Consider the following 17,486-nt stretch of genomic DNA (forward strand, 5'->3'; position numbering starts at 1 on the left):
GTGGCTTGGTCCATCTGAATATATGTATATAGTTCACCAATTCCACATTTTGTGCTATGAGTTTAATTTATAAACTTATATATACACTTGTTTACATCATCAACGAAAATATCTTTTATCGAATGATGTCACTTAATGATAAATTAGCTTTCAATTATTTTCCTTTGTATCGAACACACCTTAATGATAAATCAGCTTTCAAAGATAGAGGCACCTAACTTCCTTAATATGGAAGCTCTACAAATTTAAAAGAAACCTAAAAAAAGTTTGAGATTTCGAGCATCTTTTTTCAATCACAAAATAAAAACAATATATACCCTACAAACTACAAAGTAAGCCCAATATTCATAATTCATATCCAACATGGCAACACATGAGGAAGTAGTCCTCTCCACAAATATTTGTCTAAAGTTAATAAATATTCTGATCCCCTTTTTTGGACTAGCTAGTCAGTGTAATAAAATTGAGAAACGAAGCCAGTCAATCAATTGAAAAAAATAGTAATGAATTGACAGGCAACCAACGTATACCATGTCATTATCCTTTGGCTGTTAGGGATGGCAAGTGAAGCGGAGCGAGTTAATGTTTAATTTCGCAAAATTTTAACCCGACCTACATAGCATTTTTACTCAGGTTCACCAGCGTCGCGCTCATGCATGAATCCATCCTCCCTATACTGGCCGATTAAGTTTTTTTTTTTTTTAAATCCTTTTTATTTTGTTAGTTTAACTTCATTTTTATCATTTGGCTGGAATTTTACATGTCAGTCAAGGATTTCAAGCTGGGTGTTGTTGACTTTTTTCTTTTTTTTTTGGGCTTTTGGTGCAACTGCTTTTCTAAGTTTCTTTTTGGGTCTTTAGTTTTTATTTTGGGCCTTTAGTGCAACTGTTTAGCAAAGTTTCTTTTTCCTTCTTTTTTGGGTCTTTAGTGGAGCTCATATATATACAAGAAGTCGTTTTTTGGTGGGAAATTTACGCGATTAAGCAAACCTATACTACTTAATTACTCATCATAGCTATAGTTTGCTATAATTACCACTCACGATTAACATTATACATTAGTTACGCAGGCTGACTTCGAGTTTGTATAATTAGTCACGTTTGTATAAGTATAATTCACCAGAATATACAAATACATATGTATAATATACAATTATCTAACCTATATACATATACAATTCACCTCTCTCCCACTCTCTGCCCTCTCTCGCTCGCCTCTCTCCTCCCTCTCCCAATCTCGCTTGCCATATATACAAATGCATATGTATAATATACAAATTATCTAACCTATATACATATACAATTCACCTCTCTCCCACTCTCTGCCCTCTCTCGCTCGCCTCTCTCCTCCCTCTCCCAATCTCGCTCACCTCTCTCCTCCCTCTCCCAATCTCGCTTGCCATATATACAAATAAATATGTATAATATATAATTATCTAACCTATATACATATACAATTCACCTTTCTCCCAGTCTTTGCCCCCTCTCTCTCCCAGTCTCGCTCGCCTCTCTCCTCCCTATAACATATAACTATGAATTGTAATTATCAAACTATAACTATGGAGAATAATTGAGCTATTTTTGAGTGGCTATATGTGAAAGTTCCCCTTTTTTGGTCCACTGTATATTTACGTAAGTAGCCCTATTTTGAACATACTTTTTATCGGGCCGCCAGAAACATTTTAGATATGGGCTTTCTTTTTTGGACTATTGAATTGTGTAGCCCAGTATGATCCTTAGCCTTAGCCCAGTCCATAATTTTAGCTCCGACTCGCTGCCCGTCGTACTTTCTCGTCTTCGACGTTTCAACGCATCGAATTGACGGAAATCATCAACAAATATTCTCACCGCCGGCCGCCAACTCTGACCGCCGTCGACTGACGCATAGAGCTGTTTCTACTTAGAGTCAAGAGGACATTGGTTGCCGATTTCAGGTTTGATGGAGATACTGTTAATTTTATAGGCCAAGTACACAGGTGATTCTGTCTGCTATCGGTTTCCATGGACTCCTCAAAACCAAATCCTCAGTCCATGCGAGTCCTAATTCGACCTCCAATTCCACCTTCTCATTCTCAAACTCCCCCAGTACTTCCTAGCCACGCCCAAGCTCCTGCCCCTTCTCCCCACCCACTTCCATCAACCTCATCGGAAGCACCAGCCACCTCCCCCTCTCCATTAAACCCTCAAAGCGGTGTCGTTGTGGTTGGTTTCATTGGAAAACGCCACGATGACGTTGCTTACCTGATGAACCGGATTATTGATTCTAATGTGTTTGGTTCCGGGGGTTTAGATAAGCCAATTTTTGTTAATGAACCGGATGAAAAGACGGATTTTGCTGTAACCGACGATATGAAGAGCTGGTTTGAGTTTAGGAATATAAGCTACCATCATGATGAGGAGAAGGGGATTTTGTTTTTGCAATTCTCTTCAACTCGATGCCCTCTGATGGAAGGCAATTTGGAGTCTAAGATGGGATTTGATTCACTGTTGGAAGACTACGAATATAGCGATCTCCAAGCTATGCTCTTTATGTTCTCTGTAAGTTTTCTTCTTCTTCACTTTATCTTGACATTTCTAACAAATTTGTGAGGACATTAAAGACTAATGAGGCTTCTAAAGTATTTGAAAGTACAAAACAGGATTAGAAACATGGGCACGCATTGGGTTGGGCATGATGGTAAGGTATCGGTCCTCAACCTCAAATTAGTTGAGGTCGGTTGAATGAATTATCAATATCTATTCCGCTTCACTTGGACCTATTTTCATTCATTTGGGAAATAAAAAAATGATAACAACAAGCACAAGACTGAGGCTGTTTGTCCTTGCATGAAGCGCTTAAACACAATTTATTTTCTCTAGAGAGACTTCATCAATAAAGCTTACTGAGAAGTGGATGAGTTGGATTGATGTAGTTGTTTGAGTCACAGCTGCCTGTAGTGTTAACCCAAATGAGTTATCTGACTCTCACTTATTTTACTCCGGAAAGGTTGCTTCTTGTAACTGTGCAAGGTTTTGAATTTGCAGTTGTATAGAAGAACTGTGTGTAGAAGAATTTTGTATCATTTCCATGAATCTTTTCTTTCTCATGCAAATGAGCATGTAAAAATTGTTGCTTAGTGGTCAATTTGAGATGATATCTTCTTTACTAATGTGTCCAATTCTTCATATTCTTATTTGACAAGGAAGGGAAAAACCCTCACCTCCAACCATAAGGTTGAGGATTTTAGTCAGGGAGCAAATTGGGAGGGCCACCATTGGGCTCCTGGGTATGGGTTTGGGAGGTGGAGTGTACTATGTAGAGTTCTCTTTTGGAGGCTTTCCATTTCATATTTCATACTTCCCCTTGTTAATTGTAGAATGCTACTCAACCATGCCTAGCTATGCAGGTTTGCCATGTTGTAGTATTTATTCAAGAAGGGCCACGCTTTGACACCCAGATACTGAAGAAACTTCGCGTCTTGCAAGCAGCTAAACAAGCAATGACTCCATATGTTAAGTCACAATCTCTGCCACTCTCTGTGTCTGGCTCACCTTTTGCATCTCCATCACGTAGAGCTGCATCAGGAAGATCATCTGACAATCCTTCGCCTGTCAAAAGCCATGGCATTTTCAACCGAAATAATTCAGCAATTACTCTAATGTCAGGTTTAGGTTCATATACCTCTTTATTACCCGGGCAGTGTACTCCGGTTACACTTTTTGTTTTTCTTGATGATTTTGCTGATGATTATCCTAGTTCTAGTGTTGAGGAGCCAGCTGATATTTCCTCGGCGAATCAATCATCAAGTGTTGGTGCCTCGGCTCGGCCAAGCGTGGCTCCGAAAGTTTCTGGTTCTGTGGTTGTGCTTGCACGCCCTATGAGTAAATCTGAAGGTGGGTTTAGGAAGAAATTGCAGTCTTCTCTGGAGGCACAGATTCGATTCTCTATTAAGAAATGCCGGACACTGTCAGGTTCTGAAACTGGTCATACAGGTTCAAGAAGTGGGGGTGTGTCAAATTCTGCAATGCTGTTTTCCCTGGATGCATCAAAGGCTGTTGCACTTTTAGATGTAACCTCTAATAAGAGAGGTGAATCCCTTGAATTTGCCACTTGCCTTGTGGAAGATGTTCTGAATGGAAAAGCGACCTCAGATTCTCTTCTATTTGAAAGTCATAGCCAGAGCGCAAATAGAGAAGACTTACTTTCTATCAAGGAGTTCATCTGCAGGCAGACTGACATATTAAGAGGAAGAGGGGGTGTGGTTTCGAATACTAATAGTGGTCCAGCTTCTGGTGTTGGCATGGTTGCTGTTGCTGCTGCAGCAGCAGCTGCTTCTGCTGCTTCTGGAAAGACATTTACTTCTCCTGAACTTCCACATTTGGAGAAATGGTTATCTTCTAGTCAGCTTATTCTGCAAGCAATCCTGTCAGCAAAATATGCCATTGCAGATGAGACTGAAATTAGTAAGAGGAGACAAAGAAATTCTGTTTCACCACCTCTTGAAGGAAATGCTTCAAAAGTTTCAGATCCACTTGAAATTGCAATGTCTAATTTGGCAAGTGGTAGAGGGATAAATACTAGGTTTTCTACTCTATGGTGCCAAAAGTCCCTTCCAGTAGCTAAGGAGGCATATTTAAATGAGTTGCCTCCGTGCTACCCAACTTCTCAGCATAAGGCCCATTTGGAGAGGGCTCTGCATGCTTTCAATTCAATGGTCAAGGGACCTGCTGTGCAGTTCTACTTGCAGAAACTGGAAGAGGAATGCACATCCATCTGGACTTCTGGCAGGCAACTATGTGATGCTGTTAGCCTCACAGGAAAACCATGCATGCACCAAAGGCATGATGTAGAAACTGGTGGTTTATGTTCAAGTGAAGAGATTAAGATACATTCCAGTGGGTACGTCTTCCTCCATGCATGTGCATGTGGTCGTTCAAGACTCCTGCGGCCAGATCCTTTTGATTTTGAAACAGCAAATGTTACTTTTAACCGTTCCATGGATTGTGACAAGCTTCTTCCCACAGTTCAGTTACCCCAAGGAAGTGATACAAGTGGGCCCATTCATTCCCCATCTTGGAGTTTAATCCGAGTTGGGAATGCAAGATACTACCAGCCGTCTAAAGGTTTGATGCAGAGTGGCTTCAGTTCTACCCAAAAGTTTCTTCTACGGTGGACTATCCTTCTCGAGAAGCCTAAATATGAGAATGACCTACTATCAAGCAATTCAGAGCAAGCAAATATAAATAGGTTTAGTAGCAATGCCAGGGATGAGCCTAACACAGATTCAGGCATAGAGAAGGCTGGTGATTTGAGTATGCAAAATGGACATCAAATCCAAAAGAAGTCTTCTGCAGGAAATATCAAAACAGATGATAAAGTAAATAATTTAGGTAAAGGAGTTTCCAACTTTAATATGAGAAAAGCTTTTTCTGAGGTGGTAGCTGGTTCAACTGCTGCAAATTCAGGATTTCCTCCGCTACAATCAAATAGACAAATTATATCAAATTCAGAAAAGATTATTAAGCCAAAAAGTGCGAGAGAAGGAGGTAGAGAGAAGGTTAATGGGATTAGTGATGAACAAGTATCGGAAAAAGTTGCTCTAATTCCTGCTATTCATGAAGTTAAGAATGATAGCACTATTGTTTCTAATGATGTCACTAAAGGTAATCAAATTTTCCAGATAGGTACACATTTGGATTCAATGAAGATGAATAGAATTGCGAAGACCAGACCAGTTACGTCTTCTAAACATGCAACAGTTTACATTGGATTTGAGCATGAGTGCCCCCGTGGGCACCGTTTTATATTAACTGCAGACCATCTCAACAGACTAGGTTCTCCTTATGCATTGCCTGTAGAATCCGCTGTCCCTTCATCTTTGGAAAATATAGATCATAAGGGGGTAGGTCCCTCCCGAGGGGGTAAGAATGGTGGCCATGGCAAAGGTCGCCGGCTGGCAAATGGGATGATTTCTGCTTCCTCTAGGAAGCTCAGGAATCTGGAAAAGTCAAATGAGGGGTCAGATGACGGAGTTTCAAACATAGAAGGGCCAGCTCAGTTTTCCAGGCATCCAGTACATGCTGCACCAGGAAAAGATCTTGAAACTGGTCTTCAACCTCTAAATCTCAATGAATCTGGCTATGGTACCTCCTTGTTAGATAGAAGTTTGCCCATATACATGAACTGCCCCCATTGCTTGGAATTGAAGAGTAAGAATGACCAAACCGATGTGAGATTTGCAGGAACCATTTCACAGCTCCAGAGGATCTTTCTGGTTGGTGTCTTACTTCTGATATTTGGCTATTTTCCTCAACTTCCCTGAATCTTTATGACTTCCTAAAGTAGTATTTTGTTTATGTGATGTCATTTTTAAGTACTTATCTGATTTGCTGTTTCTACTAATCTAATGAACAGGCTTATGTGATATGGTTTTATGCTGTTAAGTGCCTAAACCAATTATGAGTGGATTAAGAGACAACTCATAATGTAAACATGTGTTTTAAGATATCTGCACTTACCCTGTTTTTGTAAATTAATTTGCTCATATTCACCAACTTCGTGGACATATCAGCAGTCTATTCATGGCAAAGGCTGTGTATGAGGAAATTTAAAGGAAATATAAGATATTAGAGATCTGTTGGTCTTCTCTATTCAACTTATAGTAGGATACTGTTTAATATTTTCTGTTTAAAGGACCTATTTCTAGTGAAATACAGTGAAATGTGACATGTTAGCTAGTACATTGAAATTGTGGGTAACTGGAGAAGTGGGTTACTTGCAAATAACATATTGTAGAAATTAGTACCTCTTCTGCATATTTCTCAACTCGTATGGTCTCCTTCCATATTTCTGAAAGTTAAATTGTTAAAGAAATTATTTTGATGGTTACACTTCTCAAAATTGAACTGCAAATTTGTTGTATGTTTCATGTCCCGTTGGTACTTGTATACCTGACATTCAAGTTGTATATTTATTACCATCCACTTTTACCTTTATTTAATCTATAATCTTTTTTTGAAGACCAAAAAAAAAAAAAAGATTATAGATTAAATAAAGGTAAAAGTGGATGGTAATAAATATACATAATCTATAATCTTTGTATTCTTTGATAGGTAATCCATAATCTTTGTGAATCCCGAAAAATAAAATATACTTTCTTTGTCAGTTGTAATGAGTATGCTCTTTGTCATGCAGGTTACACCTCACTTCCCTATCATTTTAGCAGCAAACCCAGTCATACAGTTTGAGGTATGAGTGACTTACTGGAACTTTTGGTTTTCATTACCATTTTCTGCATTGAATCAACTTATCTTTGTCCACCTAGTTCTATGAAGCCGCTTTGGGATCATTTATGATCTCGGGATTTTACACTACTTGTATAACCTTTGGTTCTTCTTCATAGAAAAAACTGTGCAATATTCATAAATTGTTTGGTATCATTTCTTTAATGTATGTATTATTTATGTGGGATAAAAGGGGAATAAGAATGAATATTGGGTAACAGGGTAAGAGCACCTAAAATGGCAAAAATACCCTAAAAATAAGGTGCCCCATTTTAGTAAATAAAAAAAGATCACGATAGTATTATATAGTAAGAAGTTGTAATGATTTGTAACTTCAAGTTTCCTTAGAGGAAAACTTGGAAGAATGGTGTTACAAACTCACAATCTATGTATCACAATTTATGTATCATAATTCATGATAGTAATTTGTCTCCTTTTTTCTAAATGGTTTTGAAGGTATTGGGTGCGCCTTTTGATGTATTTACATAGAAGATTTTCCCTAATATGTATATATGGTACTTGCATAGTATTTTTACTTCGGTTTCTATTGTTACTTGTTGTTCATTGGTTGTGTTTATCTTGCCACTTTGCTACCATTATTTTGCTTTCTAGCCTATTTTGGTAATGTGTTGTTGTTCCGAGAGACTATTGGAAACTTGAGTGTTAAATTTTTTATTTTTTTTTCATGGTTGAACTCCAGGAGAACGTGTTTACTTTGTGTAAGGTCAAGCATGTTCCTGAAGTTGAGTTTTCGAGTTCAAACTTGAGAACACATTTTGCTTTTATCAATCTCAAAACATATTCCCTCAAAGCTATTACTATAACTGCTATTTCAGTGATATGGTCCCCGGTTATGGATCTAGTTATGGGACGCTGCAAGATAAATTCTGAAGTTTTCTTTTTTCTACCTATGGTGCTGGTTCGTTAAGAGAGAACCTGCGATCTCTTGAGTTTGAAGTACTCAAAAACTTGACTAATTTTCTGCTCCCCTTTTCCATTGAATTCAAATAACTTAAATACAACATTGGTGATTAACCACCCACCTAATAACAAGGAAATAACTTCCCACTACTACTGAAATGAGAAAGTGGAAAAATAACCTCCTTACTGCTAATAACTACTACTACAGAGAAAACAACTGCTACAGGAAAACACTGTTACAGACTTCTAATAACTACTACTACAGAGAAAACAACTGCTACAGGAAAACACTGTTACAGAACCTATTACAGAGAAAACAGAAAAACATAATTAATAGCTACTGATTTAATTTCCATGCATAAAATTGTTGGTAGACTAAAAGGGTACTAACATTCAGTGTAGTAAGCAGTAACATCCTTGCGTAGTTGCATTCTTCTTTTACTGACGTATCTAGCTGCCAAAGAGTGAAGTGAACTTCCTGAATATTTCACAGATGAAGCAGGTGGTTGAAGTGCTTACCAACAATGTTAGGATCTATCTGGATCTTATTGTTGAATTTTTGTAGCCACCTCTTCTCTAATCTAAACTTTTAGAGAGAACACACTTTATTACATTATTATATCTTTAAAACACTCCTCGTGTGCTGTCTTGATTCTTTTTCATGGGCCAAGCATATGGATTTTCTTTTTCTGATAATTGGTGGCAGTGAAACTTGAGCCCAAGTGAGTGCTGACATTGAACTATGTTGAATTGTGTGACACCTCATCTAAAAGCTTAAGCTGTTAGAGAAAGTGCATTTTTATTGCTTTATTACATCTTCAGCACTCACCTCAATATAAACTACAAGAAGACAGAAAGGTTTTTAGCTTCTCCTTTCTCAATGTAGTTGCCATTGTTGGAGGGAGTCTCCCATTGGATCCCCATTCAGTGGGATGGTTGACTACTTGTACTTTGTTATATCTTCAAGCATCTTTTTAGATGTTATTTGTGTTGTTTTCTTGTTGGTGCATCTTTGGAAATAAGCTTTCAAATTATTCTCTCAATTGCTTATATTTTTGCTATTTTGATTTTGTAGGAGTCATGTCTCCCTCCATCTGTGCCAGACCGTAAAAAGAAGTTGCAGTTTTGTCTGGGATGTCGAGTAATTTTACCCCCAGAGAGTTTTCTGTCACTTAGACTGCCTTTTATTTATGGTGTACAGCTGGAAAATGGAAGCCTCCATCCTCTCATGCCTTTTGAACAGCAGCCTGAACTCACTGCCTGGATAACCAAAGGCACAACATTGCAGTTTGTATCCAAGGATAGCATTCATGAGGAGCTTTTCATATAGTCCAATGGATGAGGTCTAATCTAGATGGTGCTGACTTGACTGAATTTTACTAAGCATCTTGAGCAGCAATTCTTGGACAGTTCTCTGCCGTCAGGTAAGCATTTGATCAAGCATGTTTCAGTTTTGCTTTTTATAGGATGAGATTTCATGATTGCGGTCACAGAAGGGCAAGACGGAAAAAGCATCTTTTGCTGCAGCTTTTAGAAACTTAAAAGGAAGAACTATAATTCACCTTTCTTAAATAATGGTGTTTAATAATTGACGTAAGTGTGTTAAATGCATGTTGGTGTATTCTATTACATTTTGAATTGTACACTTTATATAGTGTTAAGGACCAAGGACTCATCTTATTTTGATATTCGTAATAAATTAAATATGATGGAACATAGAGCTGTAAAAGATATTACGTATAGTAGTCATCGTTAAAAACGTAAAATCTTCTTTGATCTGTAAAAAAATATTACTATATACAAATCATTTACTAGTGGATGAAATGGGCCTGGATAGAGCGGAACGGACATAGAGGATTCATGTTGTCGACAGCAACTAGTTTGGTATTGAGTCCTAGCTGAGTAATATTGATTGAAATTGATGCAACTTCAAGAGCTTTCAAGGGAGTAATGGCTAACGCAGTGTTGTAAAAAGCGCAAAAAAGCGCGCTTAAAGCGAGAAGCGAGGCGAGGCGAGGCCCTTGCGCTTTTATTTCGTGAAGCGAGGCGACATTGAAAAGGCGCTCGCTTCTACTGTAGAAGCGAGAAGCGCAGAAAAGCAAAAGCGTAAAAAAAGCGCGCTTAATTTGAAAAAGCGCAAATTAGGGTTTTTTTTTTTTTTTTTTTTTGACAAGGTAACAGTTTAGGGTTTCTTTTTTTAAAATTGTAAGTTTTTTTTTTTTTTTTAATTGCTGAAATCCTTATGCGACTTAATATACTCTTTGCGACTTCAAATTCTTTTTTGGACTGCTCTTTTCCTTCTTCTTCTCTGCTGCATGAGTTCTCCTTCTTCTTCTCTGCTGCATGAGTTCTCCTTCTTCTTCTCTGCTGCGACTGCTCTTCTCCTTCTTCTTCTCTGCTGCGTAAGTTTTCTTCTTCTCTTCTTCTTTGCAACTGATCTGCGATTTTTTTTCTATTTTTGGTTGCTGCCAGGTTGCCACTGCTGTAAGTTCTCTTCTTCTTCTTCTTCTTCTCCTCCTTCTCTTCTTCTCTTTGAGGCTGCTGCTACTGCTTTTTTTTTTTTTGGTTGCTGCTGGGTGTTATCTATATTTTTATTGCTGCATTTTTTTTTTCCAATTTCTGTTTGCTGCTCTGTTTTTCAATCTCTATTACTGACCTGCTTTTTTTTTCAATTAATATTACTGCTCTGTTTTTTCCAATTCTTTTGCTGCTCTGTTTTCTTTCCACTTGAAGAGTTTGAGGATCTTGTTGAAGAATAGGAGTTTGATTCTTTTGTGATTTAATTATGTTTTTGATTTTTTGCTTTATATGTTATGACTTATGAGTATTATTGACTATCTATTTACTTTTAATCTAAGAATATATTACCTCTATTCAGTTATTTAATATTTTTTTATTTTTATACTAAATATCGCTTTACTTAAAAAAAGCGCGCGCTTCGCTTCTCGCTTCTCGCTTCTGTGAAGCGAGCCCTCGTCGCTTTTTTCCGCTTCTCGCTTCCCAAAACACTGGGCTAACGGCAAATACCTGGTCATTTGTTTCTGGGGACACCACTTGCATGAAATTGTCTGAACTTTAAAGGTCTTAACTTAGTATTTTATTGTTTCCTTTTGTTGTTAGATGCTTGCAGGATAACCATCTAAGTTTTATTCGTTGTAAAGCTGGGAAGGCAATTCCCCAAATACATGGGAAGAGAGGAGAAAGTTTCCTCCACTTGGGTGAGGCACTGCGGCTGATTACTCTTATCTTTCTCATGGCAGGAGTGCCCGTGGAAGGTAATTCATATGACACCGAATTGTGTCTTTTTTGTGCTCAGGTGGGTTTATTATGTTATCTCTTGGCAGACCTGGTGATAAGCTGGTTCATCATTAGCGGGAGGTGTGCTTTGGAACTTTTTGGTATGCACTTTTTCATCCTTTAAAGATGTGTATCAAACAAATGCAATATGAAATTTTAGGGGTTTTTACAATTCTGCTTAGTGTTATCATATTGCATTTAATTTTTAGGGATAATAACATTTTTGATTCCTTGGTTATTGATAAATTCTTATTTTGGTCCTTGTGATATATGACAACACATTTAACCTTCAATTAATTAAAATGTGTTCTTTTGGTTTCTTTTAAATAGGAGCTTTGTTATATTAACTATTTTAAGAACTATATTACCTTCAAATATGGAATAACATTACAAACCTAATGCAACACATGGACGATTTAATGGTGGAATGATTAATAATTCCATACATTGTGATCACAATCAAACGTATAAAAAAATGCACATTAATTGAAGGTTTAATGTGCTTTGTCAAATATGCACCCAAGGGTGTGGCGTAGTGGTTACTAAGTGAGTTGAGAACATGAGGTCTCAGGCTCAGAGACAAAAACACTAGGTGATCCTTCCCATTTGTCATAGCCTTAGTGGACAAAGGCCTGGTATCTGTTGTTGGTGGGAGGTGACAGGTATCCCGTTGAATTAGTCAAGGTAAGTGAAAGTTGGCCCGGACACCACAGTTATTAAAAAAAAGTGCTTTGTCAAATATCACAAACACTAAAATTAGAATTTATTAATTATTGAGGGGCCAAAAGTACTATTAACCCTATATTTTATTCAGTCCATAAATCATGGGATTAAGGGGATTGGAATTTAGACTGAAGTCTGCTGATAAGAAGACGCCTGCATGGCAGTACCAAGTGGTCTGGCAACGTTTATTCCAAAATGGTGTGTATACAACAAATCACCAGTTTGGCTTGAGATATAGTTAGGTTCAATTAGTAATAGTGTTGTACAATAAATTACTTATCAGACAAAAAAGAAATAGTATACTGCATGCAATTGGGAATAAAATAAGCATTTTTTTCATAAACATGAAAAATTAATTTTTGATATGATTAAAAAAGGTAAACGATAGCCAAGAGATATTTGTACTTCAAAGGAGAATATTTCCTTAAGGTAGAGTAATCCCTAGGTGTGGCAGGCGGGAGGTGAGGGAGTAGGGGAGCTGGGTTAGAGTGTGCATGAATTTTTAAAATGTGGGTTTGGTAGTTAAGTCGAAAATTGTGTGTTTTAGATTCTTAGGTTAGGAAACCACTAATTCTTCATTTGTTGGTTGCTTTAAGTCAGTTCTATGAACTCTTCACTTTGCCTTGCATATACGCACCCATATCAAATGGGTAAGATATTCGATGGTCTACCAAATATCATGTTACATAGCCGAGTCCTAGCTCATTGAGAGACTGAAATAAACTTATATTCTTATCATGAAATCTACAATATAAAGTAACAATTAAAGAGCCTTAGTCACACACTCCTATAGGATGGTTACCTAAAGCTTAAACATATAGTTATCCTTCTTTCATGTCATCAGATTGAAATTTTAATTTAGTCGACATTCTTTCTTTTTATTTTAAAAGAATTAATATATATTTGTTGAATTTACTTTCCTTGTGAGAGTTTAGGTTGGTTTATTCCTTCCATTGAATGATTAGCTATGGTAAAACTTCGTACAAGATTGCTGAATACCAAACATATCAAAGAGCCCCAGCGAGCATAACAGGCAATTTTAATTTGGCGGCTCTGTAACTTTTCACTAATGTGAAGCAAGCAGTTTGATGTCATTAAACCATCTACTTAGTAACTGATATTACTGCCTACTGTAACTACTAAGCTAAGGAGCTAATCATCGGGCCGCTTGTGGCTTGCTTTTTTCAGTTTTATGGGGAATGTGATACTGTAGTTGTCTTATCTCTGTACTTCCCTTTGACAATATAAAAGCTTTCATTCGTTACCATGCATGCTTTTGAGTTAAATCCGCTGTCATAAGAAGGAAAACCAGTTGTAGTAAGTAATTTTCTCTTAATTTCTTTTGCAGTTGAAATACTGGGATCACTGCGCGATGTCTATTCAACACTGGGAATCCGATTATCTCGGGCTTTTTCTTTGGGTTCAACTATAATAACTAAAGGGGAAGAGAATTCACCATATGTAGAACCGCTCTTGGGAATTCTTTTAAGAATGGATCTCTAAACAATCAGAGACCTATATATACATGAAGCTGTACTGCGGTTACAAACGCTTGTAAGAAAGAAAAAACACAGTGGCGTGAGGTGAAAATATTAGGATTATGACCTGCTTGTAGAGCTCTAATTTTGCAGGGTGATTAAATTCCATTACAAGTTAATTAAACGATGTTGATTACAGCGTTATGGCTTCCATATAATATCTAGATGGATGGTAAGGCTACGTAATTTGAGGTTTTTATTCAGAACCTACATTTTAATTTTTACGCGTTTTTTTTTAACCTGTGGGAGAGTTGGAAACTTATAGCTGGGTAATAGCTATAGCCTATTACATGTAATCTACGTGACTTTTTTGAAAATGGAGTGTATATTGTTTCTTACGCAACGATAATGGTGCAACTGAAATTGATATTGTACATAACATATAACTGTTATGTACTCGTTATTTGGAGTACTAGTTTGACTAATTTTTTGAACTTTAACATTTGAAAGCCTTGTCTGACGAGTAATTTTTAGTATAAATTAATGGTCTTGTGTCATGAGGTTTCAACTTGTTTTGAAAAATGAAATGAGAGTTCAAATAAAACACCTATTTGATGTTTTCACAAACTGTGGAGTCTGTAATGTTTGTATACATGTAAAATAGCTTCAAACATACAATATGTTTGTAGAAAATTGGGAAATAATTTCATTAGAAGTCTGGCAATTGCATTTTCAGAAGGGCAGCAAACAGTGTGGCTCAACTCAACCTAACATGTACATCCAAGGTGATGATTAAGTAATGGAAAAATTACAGAAATTCCACCTTTTAATTTACTTATTTCCATTATCCCCTAAAAGTTTTACAAATTTCCAAAATCCCTCATTTTCGCGCATCATATTAATGTATCAGCGCTTATATTATTGTATCTTGCGCATCAGATTAATATATCAACGCTTATATTATTGTATCTCACACATCAGATTAATGTATCAGAGCTATATAAGTGCTGATACATGCGCGAGATACAATAATATAAACGCTTTCCATTTTGATCTGCACATCACTGTTATAAATATTTAAAAAATAAAAATAAAATGAGCATTAACATGTGATGTGAGAAATGGTAGTTGTAGATATCTGCCCCTTTCCCCAATCCCATTTTGTAAGGTAGTCACATGGTAATAGGAATCATCCAGCCTGCCTTTCCATTAATACTGGATCATGTAGGGTATGCACTGTTTCAATGAAGGTATTACTTTCCATAACTTCTTAAAAATAAATTAATTTTTCTCTTTTATAAAAAAAATATCTTTTTAGGTGGGTCATGTTGTGAAGAGGGGATTGGGAGGACAATAATGAAAATTCCAACCCTACATTTCAATGACAGTTTGGTAAAGGCCCCATAAATCAGAAATGTGCATGTTATATTTTGCATGACTTGTCCACTTCTTTGGCACTTATTTTAATTCTGCTTCTATTTTATATTTTTTTTGTTTCTGAACAACTCATTAGAAAATTTGGGAAATAGAGTGATTTGGAGGAGTACCTATTGTTCAGTTTTCATTTAAATAAGTTTTGGCTTTTGGATGAATTGAATAGCTTGTTTGACCATTATAGTCTGTTTGGTCAAATTTTTTTTATACCAGTTTATTTTGAAAAATATATTTTCTAAAAGTGTTTTTCAAAAAACGTATTCTTTATGAGAAATAGTTTGTGTTTGATTGATAATTTTAAAAGCACTTTTGAGCAATAATTAGTGTTTGAATAAGCTTTTTAGAACAACTTTTAAGTGTACTTCTTTCAAATAAGCTTGGCTAAACAGGCTAGTTTTTGACGGACCGAAAGTGCTTATTTTTAATAAAATGAGATGTTTGGTCGAGTAGTTTGAGAGTAGCAAAAACTGTTTTAATTAAGAAGCTAAAACAAAAATAATTTTTGCCTAAAAGTATTTTTTTTTTTTTGAAAAATATAGTGATGTATAACTTACATAAATCCCATAGTCTAAGGACCTAAAATACATTCTATCCCTACTTTTTCTCAATTTACGAAAATCCCTCAAAATCAGTGCTATCCGGATACATAGCAAAGAAGCCGGATACATTAAATTCGATACATTAAAACAAAGCAATTACACTTTTAAAGGAAAGAGAATATTGAATTGAATAAGTAAATTTTGCACGTAAAGTGTTTGCTTAGAGTTTGACACATTACTGTGTGATTCATGTAGTATTAATTTAAATTATTGTATCATGACCAAATATTTAGCATGATACATTGCTATTTTTGTATCTTATTGTGTTTGTGAAATACTATTATACATGTAATTTGTTGTAAAAGTATCAAAATGTTCAAGAATGAGGGTATGTATTAGATTATATATATATTTTGTACCTGATATTAAGTATAAGTTAGTTTTTGATTGCTTGTGATAGATACATAGAAATAATTGTATTATAGAATGTATCACTAATATTTTTAATGTTAATAGGTTGTTGCATTATCTGAGTATCTTTATTCAGTCTATAATTCTGGAAGAAGATACATTGTTTGACTTGAAAGATAGATATGCAAATGTGGAAGATTTCAAATTGATAAGATACATTTTTATATAATGTATCATTTTGTAGTTGATAATAATGTATCTGATACAATAAAGTTGTGAAGAAGGGTGTATGCAAGCTGAAATAAAGTGTATCTATATAGTGATTTGGGTAAAGATTATTTTTTAAAGCAAAACTCAAATCATTTAATAGAAAACACTATATTTTGTAAAGATTATTTTTGAAAAATTGCTTTCGAATTGAAAACAAAACCCAAATCATTTTCTGACCAAAACTATTTTTTAATAAAACACTCATTTTCTTAAAAATTAGGTAAAACATACATAACGTATGCATTTGCTTCATTAGTGACTGCAAAAAAATTTAGGAATATTGACATTTTTGGCCATGCAGCTGGAATTCTTTTTACTCGTCTAGTCATAATTATTTGTGGTTGTTGTCGATATATACTCAGTACATGGCAAGTGTATAATTAGAATATAATGTATATACGTTGATTATATACATATTATAATGGCTTAACTTTGTAACTAAAATACTTTATAATTTTTTTTTGTAGACTTTGTTGGGTTATTGTGTACGTTGTACTGTATCCACAAATTCATGGAATATTCATAAAGAGATCAAATACAAATCATCTTAATTTGAGAAATACGTCACGGTCCTAGAATTATGAATATCAAATCGAAATCATCCTAGTTTGAGAAATATGCCACTAACGTCCCTCAAATTAGGTAGATCAAGTTCAAATCATCTTAGTTTGAGAAATACGCCACTAACGGCCCTCAAATTATATAGATCAAGTCCAAATCATCCTAACTTGAGAAATACGCCAATAACGACCCTCAAATTATGTAGATCAAGTCCAAATCATCCTGAGTCAAGAAATACGCCACAAACGGCCCTCGAATTATGGATAAATATATTATGAGAGAAGAATCAAGGGATCAAGAAAATTGTACCGCATACTATTATCAATAAAATATTCATGTTTCTTAGAAGAAAAAAAAACCTTGAAAACAATTTTTTCCTTTTAACATTTGAAACAATTTAAAGCCAGCTGAATAACAAGAACTACTCATTATTTTTGGAGGGCCTCTATGTCTATGTCACATAATATAAATTGTATACAATAATTAAATTAATAGGGTGGTTATGTATATTATGATGGAATCCATGACTAACGGAGATTAATTAGTACCTACTACCAAAGTTTACAATCTACAATATTTGTGGATTAGTT

General features: G+C 35.7%; 1 protein-coding gene and 1 long non-coding RNA gene across 2 annotated transcripts; both read left to right on the forward strand.

Annotated features, from left to right (window-relative positions):
- Window positions 1-1,747: 1,747 nt before the first annotated feature.
- Window positions 1,748-11,434, forward strand: LOC125807487 (uncharacterized). The gene is made up of 5 exons (XM_049487210.1): window positions 1,748-2,537; window positions 3,386-6,253; window positions 7,174-7,227; window positions 9,259-9,607; window positions 11,304-11,434. The coding sequence occupies exons 1-4, from the start codon at window positions 2,001-2,003 to the stop codon at window positions 9,511-9,513; spliced, it is 3,714 nt and encodes a 1,237-aa protein (XP_049343167.1). The 5' UTR covers window positions 1,748-2,000; the 3' UTR covers window positions 9,514-9,607; window positions 11,304-11,434.
- Window positions 11,435-11,523: 89 nt separating this feature from the next.
- On the forward strand, window positions 11,524-13,985 carry LOC125807520 (uncharacterized). The gene is made up of 2 exons (XR_007441667.1): window positions 11,524-11,581; window positions 13,552-13,985. It is a non-coding gene; the product is annotated as an uncharacterized LOC125807520 (long non-coding RNA).
- The last annotated feature ends 3,501 nt before the right edge of the window (window positions 13,986-17,486 follow it).

Source organism: Solanum verrucosum, unplaced genomic scaffold (genome assembly GCF_900185275.1).
Source record: "Solanum verrucosum unplaced genomic scaffold, falcon-dt-bn FXZP01000183.1, whole genome shotgun sequence".
In the NCBI taxonomy this organism is placed as follows: domain Eukaryota; kingdom Viridiplantae; phylum Streptophyta; class Magnoliopsida; order Solanales; family Solanaceae; genus Solanum; species Solanum verrucosum.